Genomic DNA, 14860 nt, shown 5'->3' with positions numbered 1-14860 from the left:
AGTGGTCTCCGAGGATACGGCTGATACCGTAGAACAAGCCCATCATGGCCGTGTTGAAGACACCTGCGATCAGTCATCGTTTGCCACCCACTCACAGCTTATGAGGATGACGATGCTCCACGACACGTTCGAGCGCAGGTACGGCGCGCCGGGGTAGGCGGGGCGGCCGAGGAAGGAAGCCCAGGCGGAAGAGGTACGGCGGCGGAGGGCGAGCATCGCGTTGAATGAAGACAAAGTCAGTCGCGAAGTCAGTTCATAGTCAGTTTATAACCGTCAGCACCCGCAGCTAGCGCAGTTGCTGCGCCACATGATTCTGATAATGTGCATGCAAGATTTGGTATTATTCTCCTGTGGTAAGGGCTACTGTTGCCTTTACGCAGGACGGTATCGTAATGTTATCCTGCATGTCCTGCGTACAAACAACCACCGCGGCCGCCATCTCAACAGTGGTTTTCTATCGAAATGCTATTGTTTATTTTTGATTGAAGATAGTTTACGCGCTGGCGCGCTTGGCGGCGTCCTCCTGGGCGGCGCGCTTGTCGTCCTCGCGGGCCTCGTTCTCGGGCGTGGGCGACTGGCCGCCGGCAAACGCCTTGGAGCAGTTGGCCATCGTGACCGACGCACGCGAGATGGGGTCGGTGCGGTAGAAGTCCTGGATGGGCTTGCGGAAGGCCTCGTTAGAGGGCGAGGGGGCGTCGGCCTTGGCGAGAGCCTCGAGACCGGCACGGAGGGTTTCCGGTGACGGGGCGTCGACCTCGTCGTGGCGGACTAATGTGGGGGAGACGTCCCACATGCGGTCCCGGAGCTGGTAGACATCGTCGTAGGGAAGGGGCGAGCCGACAACCTCGGAGAGGGCACGGATAATCTTCCAGTCCTCGCGCGAAGCTCCCGGGGGAGGAACGGCGGTGCGGCCGAGCTGCGTGCGGCCCTCGGTGTTGACCCAGGTGACGGCCTTCTCGGTGTAGGCGGCACCGGGGAGACAGACGTCGGCGTACTGGGCACCGACGTCACCGTGGTGGCCCTGGTAGACGACGAACGCGTTCTCGGGGATCGACGAGGGGTCAATCTCGTCGGCGTTCAGGAGGTAGACAAACTTGGGCGAAGTCTTGGAGCTCTCAGCAGAGGGCTGGAATCCAATGTCGTAGGCGGCGGCACGCGAGGCGGCGCGCTGGAGGGTCGAGAAACCGTTCCACTCGGGGGTGAGGAACTTGTCGGCCTTGGAGAGGACAAACTCGGAAACGGTCTTGAGGACGGCGGCGGCGTCCTTGCCCTCGGTGACGGCGGAACCGACAACGATAAGAGGCTTCTTGGCCTCGGCAAAGGTCTTGGCGAAGCCCTTGCCGGCGTCGCCCTTGAGGAACTTCTCGACGTCGGCGGCGCTCTTGCCGACCGACTCGTACTCGAAAGTGGACGGGAAGTCCTCGCCGATGACACCAAAGTTGGCACCGTTGCGGAGCCACATCTTGCGGAAGCGAGTGTTGATGATGGCGGCCTCGTGACGGGGGTTAGTGCCGATCAGAAGGATGGCGTCAGCCTCCTCGACGTTGGGGATACCAGTGTTGAAGAGGTAGTTGGAACGGACGTCAACACCGGAAGCGATGGGGGCGTCGGGGTTGGTGACGTCGAGGGTGGTGTTCTCAGAGCCGAGACGGTTGACAAAGTCCTTGAGGGCAACAAGCGACTCGGTGTCGGCAAGGTGACCGGCAATAGCCTTAATCTCGTCACCCTTGGCGCCCGACTTGGCGAGGCCGTGGTTGATGGTCTCGAGAGCGTGCTCCCAAGTGGCGGGAACGAAGCGGTCGCCCTCACGGACGAGGGGAGTAGTCAGACGCTGAACACGGAGACCGTCGTAGGCGTAACGGGTCTTGTCGTTGATCCACTCCTCGTTGACGTCGTCGTTGAGCTTGGGCTGGATGCGCATGACCTGGACACCGCGCGAGTCGACACGGATGTTGGAGCCAACGGCGTCAAGGGCGTCGATCGACTCGGTCTTCTTCAGCTCCCAAGGACGAGCGTTGTACTGGTAGGGCTTGGAGGTAAGAGCACCGACGGGGCAGAGGTCGATGATGTTTCCGGACATCTCAGAGTTGAGCGACTTCTCAATGTACATGCCGATCTGGAGGTCGTTTCCACGGCCCGAGGTACCGAGGTCCTCGACACCAGCGACGTCGTTGGCGAAACGAACACAACGGGTGCACTGAATGCAGCGGTTCATCGAAGTCTTGACGATGGGCCCAAACTCCTTGTTGGAGACGGCACGCTTGCCGGCAATCTCGTTGAAGCGCGAGCGGTCGGAGCCGTAGCGCATCGACTGGTCCTGGAGGTCACACTCACCACCCTGGTCACAGATAGGGCAGTCGAGGGGGTGGTTCGAGAGGAGGAACTCCATCACACCCTCACGGGCCTTGTGGACCTTCTCGGTGTTGGTGAAGACCTTCTGTCCGGGCATGACGGGCTGAGCGCACGAAGCGATGGGCTTGGGGGCACGCTCAATCTCGACAAGACACATACGACAGTTACCGGCGATGGCTAGCCTGTCGTGGTAACAGAAACGAGGGACGTTGGCACCGGCCTTCTCACACGCCTGGATGAGGGCGGTTCCGGCGGGGACGGTGACCTCCTTGCCATCGATGGTAAGGGTGACGTCGTTGCACCTGCGGGGGGTGGTCGAGAAGAGACGCCCTGCTATGTCAGTACAAGAAACGCGCGAGGTGGAGGGGTGCAGCAGTTGAAGGGCGACTCGTCGGAGTAACCAGTCTCGGAGCAGCGGACTGTCTTCTTCTGCGCGTGGGCGGGTCGGCGTGTGGGGAGAGGTCGATGATGCGTACCAGAGGCGTTGGCCCGGGGGATGGAGCGGGGGACCGCGAGCCGGCGAAGCATGGCGAGCGAGCGGGGGTTGAGAGGTGGTGGTCTGACTAGATGTCAAGAGGGCTTGACTTCGTTGCGAGCTCCTTGCGAGGCTACACACACCTGGGCCGCAGGAGCTGCAATGAGTGAGCCGTGACTGGACGGCTGCACCGCGCGAACGATAACGCCGTCCTTGTGGCATCGTCTGGGCGGGAAGGGCTTACGTAAAAGAGCTTTGTGTTCTTGATTGTTGCTGCCTTCGTCGTCCATTTCCTATGCATGTGGTGTTCAGCCTTGTTCTGGGCGTTCTTACGAAGTGTCCACAGCTATGCCGTTCGTTGTCTGCAGCACTGTGCTTGTTGGTGGTGTCGAACGCTCATCGGATTTCAAGATCGACGCGATGAGATTTCAGCCAATGAGGTCACCAGCATATCAGCAACTCTCCAGGCACACCGAGCCGTGCAGTGACAGAGCTCTCGATGATTAATCATATGCATGCTAAGAACACAGTCGGGTATACCAGAATGAAAACGCGAATGAACACAAGCTACTGGTTGTCCAGGCTGCCGGAGAAAATGAGCTCAATGGCTGCCTCGACGTTGCCTCCGGTGCTGCGGAGAGCGCGAATGTTTTTCTGGGCGTCCCACAGACCCATGGCATTCAGCTGTCCCAGCTGGGTGGCGTAGATCTCCTCGGGTGGGCGGTCGTCGCGGGGAGCAGCAGCACCTCCAGCGCCAGCACCACCAAACAGAAGGGAGGGGTCCATCATGAAGGGGTTCATGCCAGCGCCACCGGCTCCGCCGAGAAGAGCGGCGAAGGGGTTCGGAGGAGCCCCAGCTCCAGGGCTGCTTGGGTTCGCAGCGTTCGTGTTACCCGTAGCACCAGCCGCGTTGCCCGCCGTGTTGCCCGCCGCAGCTCCAGCCGTGTTGCCAGCGGCAGCTCCGGCACCCGGAGCGAAGAGGTTCGGGAATGGGTCGTTCGCGGTGTTGCCGCCAGCGCCGCCAGCCCCAGCACCGGCTCCCGCGCCTCCAAAGCCACCCAGGCCGCCGAGACCTCCGAGACCTCCCATTCCGCCCATTCCGCCCATACCGTTCTCGCCCATGGCAGACTGCATCTGCATGATCTGTTGTCAGTTGGCGCGTGATGCAAACACTCACCATGCGCAGAGTCTCGGGGTTGCTCATCATCTGGCGGAACATGGGGCTCTGCATGACCTGGCGCATCTGGGGACCCATGGCAGCGAGCTGCGGGTTCGAGGCGATCATCTGCACGTCAGTTCGATTGTCGCTGGCTCGAGCACTCACCTGGTCCACAACCTCGGGGCGAGACATGAGATCCGACATCTGCCTGAGAAACTCGGGGTTGTTCATAAGGCCAGTCATCTGCGTGTTAGCTAATCCATAGTCGCGCCAGCTCCAAAGCACTCACAGCATTGGGGTCCTGCAGGTTTCCGATGCCCATGCCCTGGAACGGGTTGAAGCCAGCGAGGCCCTGCTTCGGTCAGCTATTCCGCATAACAGTCGTCTCTGCAACATACGTGGTGGTAGTTCTCGATCGTGTCGGCCATGTTGCCGGCGCTCAGGCCCGTGCCCATTTGGGGCAGGCGCTGCGGCGTAGGAGTCGCCTCAGCAGGCTTGGCAGCGCCCTTCACCATGTGGATAGTGTGACCATTCTGGATCTTGTAGGCCTCAATCTTGTCGTCATCCTTCAGAACCTTGCCTGCAAGCATGTGTCAGCTTACCGGAGCGTTACACTTGTGGAGCAGCCGGTGGCGACTGTCCAGTAATTTGATGCTTACCCGAGTAGATCAGGCGCTGGCGCGCCTTCTCCACGTCGCACTTGGCGGCAATGGCGTCCTTCAGGTCCGCGACACTCTTGTTAGGCGAGATAGTGATGCTGAGCTTGAGCTCGGAAGGACCCTTGATGGTACTGGTGTCGTGTCAGCAATGTCATTGAGGAAGGTCGCCGATCGCCTGCGGAGCTGCGTGGAGCTAGCTGGCGGTGGGCGTGGGGACGCACAGGGTGATATCCGAGCTCGAGGAAGAGGACGAAGCATCCGCCATGGCTGGGAGGTGTGTGTCGTGAAGGGGTGAAGGGTAAGTGGGCGAAGAGAAGAATGTTGGAGAAGGACAGTCATGATAGCGCGGCCGCACCGGTTGATGATGTCGCGAGATGGGGCACCCCACTCTGCACGTGGCACCCCCGCATCGGCCGACGGGGCGCGTCGTGGCCAACCGGCCCAGTACCTTAATGAGCGCTTCGTCTGCGATCCTGCGACGCGATCTGCACTGGGTCGATATCTTAACGTACAGCGGATAAAGCAAGCACGCACGCACGTCGTCTACAAGGCAAATGCATTGGTGTATATGGTCTATTAATGTCTTAGTCGAACTTGGAGCGGTCGTAGTTGGCACCGCCAGCCTTGCGCATGCGCTGCACAATGTCGTCCTGCGATCGGGTCAGTTTAACCGCCTCGGAACCGCGTAGGCCGGCGTATCTGTGACTCACCTCCTTCAGATCGTCAGTGCTCTCAGCCGAGACCTCGATCGAGTAAGAGCGGATGACATTCTTGACGTCGGACGAGTGCACCGAGACCTTGGCGCGGCGCATGACCTTGACCTGCTCGCCGATCCACGTGACAAACGCAAACTTGACCCGCTGCGAGTGGTCATCGTTGCTGTAAGTCACACGAACAAAACCGAACGACGCCTTGGTTGGGTCAAGCTTAGACGCAAACTCGGCGAGGTCGCCCGTTCCAGTCTCGGAGAGGACGAGCTTGTCCGACTTGTCAGACTGCACGTCAGCTAATGAATCCTGTGATACAGGCTCAAAACAGCATGGGCCTGTCTTGAGCATCCGGTCTGCGCTACATACCTCGTAGTTCAGGAGCAGCCAGGTCGTGTCGTCCTTGTCACTCCGGGCGAGCTCGTAGGCTGTCGTCAGCACTGGTTGCGAGGTGGCTACCCACCCTCGGCGATCTTGGGGTCCTTGACGTCGGCCATGCTGGGTATCGGAAGAAAGACGGCTGGGAGGTCGGTACAGGAGAGTTAGGGGGATGGAGGTGTAGTAACAGCAACAAAAGTCCAAGAGGAACCGAACCGGCGTGGAGCGGTGCCGAGTGGTGCCTCGATCGCTGCTGGTGGAAGCCTCACGTGACGTGGCCGCCGGTTCACTCAGGAGATCTCGAGCTCGACACCTCCATCCAACTCATCCACGATCGACAACACGATGAGCAGCGAGACAGTCACTACGACTGTCACCGAGACGAAAACATGGGCGTCGGGGGCCGCTGAGAAGATTGTTTCTCACCCCAAGATCCAGGAGGCGCTGCGTCATCCGCTCCTCCAGCACCCGGCACTCCGGCATCCCTTGCTCACCGATCCCAAGGTTGTCGCCATTGCTTCGGGGTTGCTTGTGATCCTGCTGGTGCTTTGCTGTAAGTTAGTTGTTATCCAGTAGAACTGACTTCAGGCACCCCATCTAGCCGCAAGAGTGCGAAGAAGGGAACTCCCAACGTCATCTTCGTTGGCCCGCCAGCGTCCGGCAAGACTGTTCTGTTCTCAAAGGTAGGTCAGGCAACTGCAACAGAACTAACCTTCAGCTCACTGAGGATGAGAACCCGGCCAGCCACACTTCTCTCGTTCCTTCTATTACGACCGTGGCGCTCCCCTCAGCCGACGGGGCGACGAAGGCGGTCACGCTCGTCGATGTTCCGGGCCACGCGCGCCTGCGCGACCAGGTCAGCAAGCTGCTTCCCGACAGCACCGCCGTCGTCTTTGTCGTCGACATTGTGAGCCTCGTCCGCAATGCGTCGAGCGTAGCTGAGTGAGTTTCAAGATCCTCATTCTCAACTGACAAGCAGGGAACTTCCTCCGCTTCTTACGCAGATGGCCGGTGTCTTCAACCGGCGGCTGAACGGGCCGACTCCCCAGCTCCTCATCCTTGGACACAAGGCGGACCTGCTGTCAGGTAGCTCGGACAAGTGCCCTGCGGACATCACATCAAGCGCGCGCGACACGGCGGCGGAACGACTCCGCTCGATTTTGACGCGGGAGATGGACCGTCTCAAGGCTGCGCGCGGCGGCAGCGGCGGCCGCATCGAGGGCATGGGCAAGGTACAGACGAGTCGCGGATTCTGGGGCCGTCTGTTCGGCGCGGCGCGAGCGGGCGAGATCGAGGCTGAGGGCGAGGACGACGAAGCCATGGTGTGGGGCGGACCCGGTGCGTTCCGGTGGGAGGACGTCGAGGGTGTCGATATCTCGTGGGGCGTCTCCGCCGTCGGCCCGGCGAACGCGCTCATCGCCTCCAAGGAGCGGGGCAACGGGCTGAACGAGCTCGAGGACTTCCTTTGGGACCTGTAGGCAGCAGGGCTGTAGATGCATGCATGATTCGGACATGAGCCTAGGCACTTGAGACAGCGAATGGCGGCACGCCCGGCAGATGCGATCGGCCCAACTACGTCACACCACATGACCGAAGAGGCCACGCGCGCGTTGCCACCAGCCCGCACCAAACCTTGGACCTGGGAGCCAGCCTAGCCTTTGATCTTCCCTCGTCGTCCAATTTCTCTTTCCACACACTCTCTCCAACTACCATCGCCGACACCATGGTTCGCGGATCGGACATTATCATCGCGCTCATCGCCATCATCTTCCCGCCCGCCGCGGTCGCCATGATGACGGGCTGCAGCTGCGACCTCCTCATCTGTATCGCCCTCACTATGCTGGTACGTCATAGGCCTGTTTGCCGCTGGGGCGCCGAAGTGCTCGTGCATCCATGTCACCGAGCACCTGCATGGCGTGCAGCTATAATGCATGCAGTAAGAAGCTGACATTCACAGGGATACCTTCCGTGCGTAGAGCGACAAGCTTTGGTGCTGGAGGAAATAGCTAACTTACAGTGGTCACATCTACGCCTTCTACATCCTGTGGAAGAGGGTGAGCTGTCATGAGCAGTAACTCAGCTGACATCAGATCCGTGCAGAGGAGATGTTCGGCATGAACGGCTACACCTACCTCGGCAACGGCGAGTTTGTCGCCGTCCGCTCCGGACCCCCCGCCGGCAACCCCAACTACGGCTCCGTCTAAGCGTGTTGTCTCCGGCAGTCCCCTTGGGCTTTTCGAGTCAGATAACGAAAGAAACGCAACGGCTCTGTCAGGAGCGTGTCCGAAGTCTATCGAATGCAAATACTATACGTACTGTGAAAGCAAGAGGTATCCCATGTCTCTAAGATGTACTAACTGCCTAATGCTTTACTTGCCGCCCTCGGCCTGCCACGCCTTGAAGGCGTCGTGCAGCTTCTCCTGCTGCTTGTACTCCTTGGCAAACTTCTTGCTCGCGCTCTTGGCCACCTCCTTGCCCTCAGCGTCGTGCGTCGGAATGCCAGCCTCGTCCCACTTGGTGTACAGCCCGTCCTTGACGTGGGGCGGCTTGAACATCTCTCCAGGCGGCGTGCGGCCCTTCTCGAGCTGCGCGATACGCTTCTGCTCCGCGGCGGCGGCGTTGGCGGCCTTCTTCGCCGCCTTCTCGGCCGCGGCGGCAGCCTTCTCCTCACGAGCCTTGATCAGGACAGCGGGGTCGACGAGCTTGTACAGCGCACCGCCGTCGGCGCCCTGTCCGTCGTCGAGCTGCACGCCGAGGTTGACCAGGTCGTTGTCGCGGAACTTGTCACAGAGCTGGAGAATGTCCTTGTTCGATCCACCGGCGATCGCGACCTTGCGCACGTCGTCACGGAACGAAGCGAGCGCGCGGATGTACTTGTCGAGCTTGGCCTCGAACTGTGAGTTAGTTTGCGCCTGATGTTGAGAGCAGCCCAACTTACGTCTCCGGAACCACCCTCGTCGCCGGCCTTGCCCCATCCGATCGCGCTAGCGTTGGCGGCGAGCGGGCCCTCGCCGAGACCGAACATGACGAGCTGGCGCGTAATCCACTGCGCAATGACGCGCACGGGCTCAATGTTGTACTCGCGTCCACGCTGCGAGAAGTACACGTTGACCTTCTGGATCAGGTCGAGGAGGACCTGAACAGCTCCCTGAGTGTTGAACGAGTCGCAAAGCGCGGCACGGAAAGCAAGCTGCGCACGAGACAGGTCCTCGAGCAGCTGCTTCTCCGGCGACTCAAAGTGGTGCTTGCCGTCCGTGTTCATGCCCTTGGCCTGCGTCTCGCTGAGACGCGCCTTGACGTTGGTGAAGAAGTTGTCGATCGTCTCCTCCTTCGCCTTGGTGTCGGCGATCAGGTCGCGCTTGAAGTCGAGTCGCGAGCTCCACGGGCTGAGCATGAACGCGAGGCGGAGCTGGCGAGCAGTGTAATCCCTCAGAGCGTCGTCAATGCTGATAAAGTTCTTCAGCGACTTGGACATCTTCAGACCCTCAATGTGCAGGTGTCCCGTGTGCAGGAAGTAGTTGATCCACTGCTTGTTGCCGTGGTACGCCTCGGACTGAGCGAGCTCGTTGTCGTGGTGCGGGAACATCAGGTCGATACCGCCGGAGTGAATGTCAATGTTCTTGCCGAGAATCTCGGAAGCCATGACGGAGCACTCGATGTGCCAACCCGGTCGTCCCTCGCCCCAAGGGGAAGGCCACGCCGGCTCTCCGGGCTTCGACTTGGCCTTCCACAGAGCAAAGTCCTGCGGCTGGCGCTTGCCCTTCGTTCCGGTGAGTGCACCCTCTCCCTCGTCGAGGAGCTTCCAGTTGCCCTTGCTGCTCGGCTGCAGCTTGGCGTACTGATGCCTGAATCCATCGCCATCCGATCCTTCAAACTTGTTCACGTCGAACCAGACCGATCCCTCAGCCTCGTACGCGAATCCATTCTTGATAATCTGGTCGACAAAGGCAACAATCTCGGGAACGTACTCGGACACGCGGGTGATGACGTCCGGGCGAAGAATGTGGAGGCGGTCCATGTCCTCGAAGTAGCGCTGCTCCCAGTACTGCGCGAGGTCTCGGCTGACACCAACGGGGTCGGCGATCGTGTTGCCCTTCGTCTCGCCGTAATACGGGCCGAGGACGCTGGCGGTGCCGTCAACGAGGGCGTCAACGCTACCAGCGGCACCAGACTCGAGCTGCTTCTCAGCGGTCAGGATGGCATCACGCGCCTGCGTCAGGCTGGTGATGTAGAGACCGAACTTCTCCTCTTTCTCCTTGCCAGCCTCGACGAACGCAGGATCGGAAGCAGCCTTCTTCGCAATGGCGTTGAAGTGCTCAAGGGCATCGTCGCCGTTGGGAGCGTCGACGGGCGAGGGGAGGTTCTTCACTAGCTTCGGAAGGAAGGCGGCGAACGCCTTGCGCGCATCAGCGATGAGCTCAGAGGTGAGCTTTGGGTTCTTCTCCTTTGTCTCCTTTAGCAGATATCCTTCCCGCGCGCGCATAATGATCTTATCGTCAATGTCAGTAATGTTCATGACAAAGTTGACGTCGTAGCCAAAGTAGTCGCGGAGGATACGGCGGACAATGTCCTGCGTCAGGTAGTTACTGCATGTCAGTTCATGTGAGGAGTTGCCAACTCACCGAGCGTGACCCATGTGCGAGGCATCGTAGACAGTAGGTCCACAGTTGTACCAGTCGACCTGGCGGCCGTTGGTAGCAACAAAGGTGTCCTTGTTCTTGGTGATGGAGTTGTAAACCTTGAGGACGGGCTCATCGGTCTGCTTCTGCGGGGGGTACCACACGGTTGGCGTGGAAGACGAGGCCGGTGCGGACATGACAGGCGATGCGGAAAGTGATCGGATGAATGAGCGAGCGACAGGAGAGGTGCGGGGAGTCGGGCGAGAGAGAATTCGGGGGACGATGCGAAGTCTCGAGGCCATACAGATGTAGCCAGCGAGTTCTTTTGTTGAGTGTAAAAGAGAGTCGAGGGAAGAAAGCGGCCTTGCGATCGACGGGATGGCCCAAGGTTCCAGGTTTCCGGATTTGTGTATCTAGGTTTCGCGACTTCGACTCAGCGATCACATCACTTGGCTCGTGGATCATATCACAGATAGGCCTGCGTAGGCGCACCGGCTATCGCACGCCGAACCGCTCGCCTACCGCCAATGACCAGCTGAACACCCACTAGCGCCCGTGCCTGGCGACTATTCGCGGCGTGGGACGTGGATGGCGTCGCGTGGTGTGTGTCTCGATACATGACACGCCGCCAGGTCGGTTTCGTCTGCCATCACATCCACTACACGACCTCTCACGACCAGTTCTGACCAGGCTCAGTCCTCTTCGCTCCAAAACGCGCAAACTGTAGCGCGCAGGCGATCTTCCGGTTTTCTTCAGTTCCAGCGACTTTCCTTCACGTTCACGACACGACGATCGGCAACTCAGCAACCATGTCCGGACGAACAGTGTCGTTTGGATTCCTCACCCTCTGCCTCGCGTTCCTCGCGACTCTGGCGCAGGCCGTCAAGTTCGACCTTGCCCCGTCGAGCAAGCCTCGTGAGTTGCAAGAGTTGTGCGTCGTGGTGTTGTAGCTGACAAGCCTCCCCCGCGGACCCCCAATCCGTCGATCCTACTTTCCCAATATAGACTGGTGAGTCTGAGACCTACCTGCGGATGTTATTACGGTTCGTACTGACCGGCAGCATCTGGAACTTTGCTCCGGGCGACACCTTAGTGATCGTTAGCGCGAACATTCCCCCGGTCGACGGCATCCGCGTCGACATTGACATCGTCGACGGATCCCAGGCCAAGAATGTGTACCTGTCCAAGAAGGACATCAAGGGCGAGAGCCGATTGGCGATCACGACGCACCAGTCCGCTGACGTCGGTGTCTGCCTGAAGGCGGTCCAGACTGGACGTGAGTACAGCTGTGAACACCGGTCAATAAGCTGACATTGCAGAGTCTGCCCAGCGCACGCGCACGATCGACCTGGACATCGACATTGGCGCGGACGCGTACGACTACAACGCGCTCGCGAACCAGGAGTCGCTTTCCGTGCTCGAGGTCGAGATGCGCAAGCTCGAGAACGTTGTCAAGGAGATCCAGGAGGAGATGCAGTACCTGCAGAACCGCGAGATGCGCATGCGCGACACGAACGGTGAGTAGCTGGGCAGCGCCGTTAGCTGACGTAGCAGAGAGCACGAACGACCGTGTCAAGTGGTTCTCGATCATCATCACGCTCGGCATTGTCGCGCTCGGTGCGTGGCAGCTCATGCACCTGCGCTCCTTCTTCAAGCGCAAGTACCTCATCGACTAGACGTATGCATATCGGGCGATGCGAAATGGAGCCAGACGTGGAAGCGGAGAGCGCAGCAGTGACAGGGGGAGTTGACTAATCTGAGTGAGACAGCGCTGATCAAACCATGGGGGCCTTGCTCGCTTTCTCGCGACTTGACCTTCCTCGCAACCCAAATCTGACTCCTGTATCCTCTCCCACCACGACCGACCCAATGCCGTACTCGGAAGACTTCCAGGACATCCTCGAGGGCATTGACGAGGCTCAGCTCCTGGCCGAGATAGGCGAGGAGGAGCTCGCGCGCCAGGCCGACATGCTCGACCTGCTGGAGAAGAAGGAGGCGACCGTCGAGGACGGGCAGCTTGTCCGCGCCCCCGCGCCGAACACACCTCAACGCTCTCAACCCGCTCACACTCCACACTCGCACACACCCCACTCGCACACGCCACTCACGCCCCGCACGCCGTTCAGGAAACACTCAAGCAGCACACTCACCGAAGGCGGACTCAGCAAGTTCTTCGAGCCTGGCTCGGAGGAGCGCCGCGCTGCCGAGGAAGAGCAGCTGAAGGCAGATGAGGAAGACGGAGGGGGCCAGGACAGCGACGAGGAAGAACCCTTCGACTGTTCCGCCGAGGTAAGCTGTGCATGCACTGACAGCTAATGCCAGATCGTGCCGTATGACGTGGATGGGGAGCTCGTCGCGGTGTGGAACGAGCTGCAGGCACGTGTCGAGACCGAGATCGAGAGTGAGTCTTCCTCCACTGTCTCTGCCTCCTCCCCTGCGCTGCTCAACAATTTCTGTCCACGAGCTGACCCCAGCCTTCACCCAGACATTCATCACGGATGCGTGCGTTCTCATCTCTTCCCCACTGATGGCAGGTTCAAGCTCGTGCTCGAGCTCTCGTCGGCCATGCAGCGCCTGCACGCCGAGACGCGGGAGCAGCTCGAGGACCTGGTCTCAAACATCCGCGAGGAAGAGGGGAGGCACGGTGAGCTGTCCATGTCTTGGTGAAGCTGACAGCAGCGCACGGCGTCGCGCTCATGAACGACTATTACCGCAAGATGGAGTCGATGCTCGAGGTGATGCGCCACCCGATCCGCAAGATGTAGTCTGGGCCAACGAAGGTGGTATATGCCATAAGTCATGCATGTTTGTAGAATTAGTGGTACAAATCCGAATCTCCGTCGTCTAGCTCGTCTACCTCTGCGCTACTCACCGCCTTACTCCACTGACACGGCCATGTCCCATCCCGGCTGCATGACGTATCCGCTCAGCGGCTTGATGACCGCCTCAGCCTGCGCTCTGCTGGCAAAAGTGGCACGGAACGTCTTCGCGCCTGCATTAGGCTTGGGATGGGACGGCGGCAGGGGCGTGGCGGCGTTAATCTCGACCGCGCGCGTGAATCCGGGATATCTGCTGTCAGCTCGATACTTCCCTGTTCAGCTGAATACTCACTGGGAGAAGAGGGCGCCCATGATGGCCTCATTGCACTCGGCGGGGAGATTCGAGCACAGCACCGAGACATTCACGTCGTCGTCGTCCTCCATCTCGATCTCCATGTCGTCGTCGTCTTCCGTCTTGGCCTTCTTTGACGCGCGGTCCTCAACATCGGCATCGGGCGCGCGCTTGCTATTGATCCCGCCTGCCTTCTCGCGCTCCAGCTGCTCGTACTCGCCCTGCGCCTTGGAGATTGTCACGCGCGCAGCCTCGATCGCCCGCGCCTCCTTTGACTTGGACGGATCCTCGCGCGCAAGCGTCGCATTGGACGGGTTCTTCGCGTACGCGATATGCTGGGTGTTAGCTTAGTTTCCTGGCCATGTCCAGCTGAGAGACGACATGACGATAGGCGGGCCTGAGGCCGCCCCGAAACCACTTACCATGTCCCGATTGTAGAACTGCGTGTCGTTCAGTCCACGCAGAGCTGCCGTCGCCGCGGCCTGCTCCTCGAACACGATGAAGGCCTGTCCTCGTCCTCCGTCATGCTTCTTCGCGACAATGTCGATCCTGCCTGTCAGCTTAACAGCTCTCGACCCAAAGCTGTAATCCGCCCATCTAGTGCACCCATTGGTCTCCGTATCTCCCTGTTCCACCATCGGGGCCAAGCAATAAGGACAGCGTCTGAGATCCGTCCGGCTCGGACTTCTAGGTAGACGTCAAGCTCCTCTGGCGACACTCACACTCGTCCATACGGCGTGAAGAGCGCATACAGCTGCTGCCTGAGTTCCGGCTTCTTCGTCTTTGTCTCGAGGTTGCCGACAAACAGGGTCGGGGACGGCGTCGCGAAGGCCATTTTTTGCTGGATGGGCTAAAATTGGTGGTGTTTTGATGGCCCTCTCAACGCTCGAGTTGCCGTCGCTGGACGCCGAAATCAACATTGACCTGGGTGGTCGCGAGATGAGGTTGAGGAGGGTGGCTTATTCGGGCCTCCACTTTGCAACGGAGATGTGGCGAAGTCCGTCAATCTCCACCCAGACAACGCAGACAACGGGGCAGAAGTGCTGACTATACAGAAAGCGTGGACAAAGGAGAGTCACCGGTGCACTGACGGGATGTCAGATTGCAGAGGACGATGCACGGAGCGTCTCAGCTGTGCAGTTGTTCGACGCTGTGCTGCCGGGTCGCCGAGGGTTATGGTCGAGCTTCTGCGCAGTCCGTCATTGCCTATTAATGCGCTCCGTTGAGGCTACTGAGGAACCAACCCCGTATGCATTGCGACCGTGAGGTCCGCTCACTAGCGCCGTCTACTTCGTCGCACGTCATAACCCACGAGTGGCCAAAACCGGAACCCCGGAGGAGGTTGGAGCACTACTCGGCCATGTTGGATGTACCTCACCTCGGCGGCGCGGCGAGTCGAG

The 14860-nt window shown here is 60.0% G+C and overlaps 8 protein-coding genes across 8 annotated transcripts; 3 read left to right on the top strand and 5 right to left on the bottom strand.

The window, feature by feature from the left end:
- Positions 1-493: 493 nt before the first annotated feature.
- Positions 494-3117, bottom strand: A1Q1_05048 (NADH-ubiquinone oxidoreductase; the record flags this gene model as incomplete). The annotated part of the gene is made up of 2 exons (XM_014321855.1): positions 494-2911; positions 2971-3117. 2 exons carry the CDS (start codon positions 3115-3117, stop codon positions 494-496), a joined length of 2565 nt encoding a protein of 854 aa, XP_014177330.1.
- A 277-nt stretch (positions 3118-3394) lies between these two features.
- Positions 3395-4910, bottom strand: A1Q1_05047 (uncharacterized protein; the record flags this gene model as incomplete). The annotated part of the gene is made up of 7 exons (XM_014321854.1): positions 3395-3961; positions 4005-4091; positions 4152-4229; positions 4276-4338; positions 4385-4566; positions 4646-4776; positions 4867-4910. The coding sequence occupies 7 exons, from the start codon at positions 4908-4910 to the stop codon at positions 3395-3397; spliced, it is 1152 nt and encodes a 383-aa protein (XP_014177329.1).
- A 319-nt stretch (positions 4911-5229) lies between these two features.
- Positions 5230-5849, bottom strand: A1Q1_05046 (uncharacterized protein; the record flags this gene model as incomplete). The annotated part of the gene is made up of 4 exons (XM_014321853.1): positions 5230-5295; positions 5356-5651; positions 5722-5754; positions 5816-5849. The coding sequence occupies 4 exons, from the start codon at positions 5847-5849 to the stop codon at positions 5230-5232; spliced, it is 429 nt and encodes a 142-aa protein (XP_014177328.1).
- A 226-nt stretch (positions 5850-6075) lies between these two features.
- On the top strand, positions 6076-7934 carry A1Q1_05045 (uncharacterized protein; the record flags this gene model as incomplete). The annotated part of the gene is made up of 7 exons (XM_014321852.1): positions 6076-6287; positions 6332-6413; positions 6475-6637; positions 6685-7204; positions 7288-7573; positions 7688-7784; positions 7831-7934. 7 exons carry the CDS (start codon positions 6076-6078, stop codon positions 7932-7934), a joined length of 1464 nt encoding a protein of 487 aa, XP_014177327.1.
- Positions 7935-8099: 165 nt separating this feature from the next.
- Positions 8100-10651, bottom strand: A1Q1_05044 (cysteine-tRNA ligase; the record flags this gene model as incomplete). Its single annotated transcript, XM_014321851.1, has 4 exons — positions 8100-8624; positions 8669-10219; positions 10288-10300; positions 10353-10651. The coding sequence occupies 4 exons, from the start codon at positions 10649-10651 to the stop codon at positions 8100-8102; spliced, it is 2388 nt and encodes a 795-aa protein (XP_014177326.1).
- Positions 10652-11158: 507 nt separating this feature from the next.
- On the top strand, positions 11159-12025 carry A1Q1_05043 (ER to golgi family transport-related protein; the record flags this gene model as incomplete). Its single annotated transcript, XM_014321850.1, has 4 exons — positions 11159-11264; positions 11443-11625; positions 11669-11866; positions 11904-12025. The coding sequence occupies 4 exons, from the start codon at positions 11159-11161 to the stop codon at positions 12023-12025; spliced, it is 609 nt and encodes a 202-aa protein (XP_014177325.1).
- A 193-nt stretch (positions 12026-12218) lies between these two features.
- On the top strand, positions 12219-13016 carry A1Q1_05042 (uncharacterized protein; the record flags this gene model as incomplete). Its single annotated transcript, XM_014321849.1, has 2 exons — positions 12219-12638; positions 12699-13016. The coding sequence occupies 2 exons, from the start codon at positions 12219-12221 to the stop codon at positions 13014-13016; spliced, it is 738 nt and encodes a 245-aa protein (XP_014177324.1).
- Positions 13017-13456: 440 nt separating this feature from the next.
- A1Q1_05041 (uncharacterized protein) lies at positions 13457-14295 on the bottom strand (the record flags this gene model as incomplete). Its single annotated transcript, XM_014321848.1, has 3 exons — positions 13457-13795; positions 13883-14009; positions 14183-14295. The coding sequence occupies 3 exons, from the start codon at positions 14293-14295 to the stop codon at positions 13457-13459; spliced, it is 579 nt and encodes a 192-aa protein (XP_014177323.1).
- Between the last annotated feature and the right edge of the window lie 565 nt (positions 14296-14860).

This window comes from Trichosporon asahii (genome assembly GCF_000293215.1).
Source record: "Trichosporon asahii var. asahii CBS 2479 unplaced genomic scaffold scaffold00071, whole genome shotgun sequence".
Lineage (NCBI taxonomy): Eukaryota > Fungi > Basidiomycota > Tremellomycetes > Trichosporonales > Trichosporonaceae > Trichosporon > Trichosporon asahii.
This window is presented reverse-complemented; position numbering and strand designations above follow the sequence as displayed.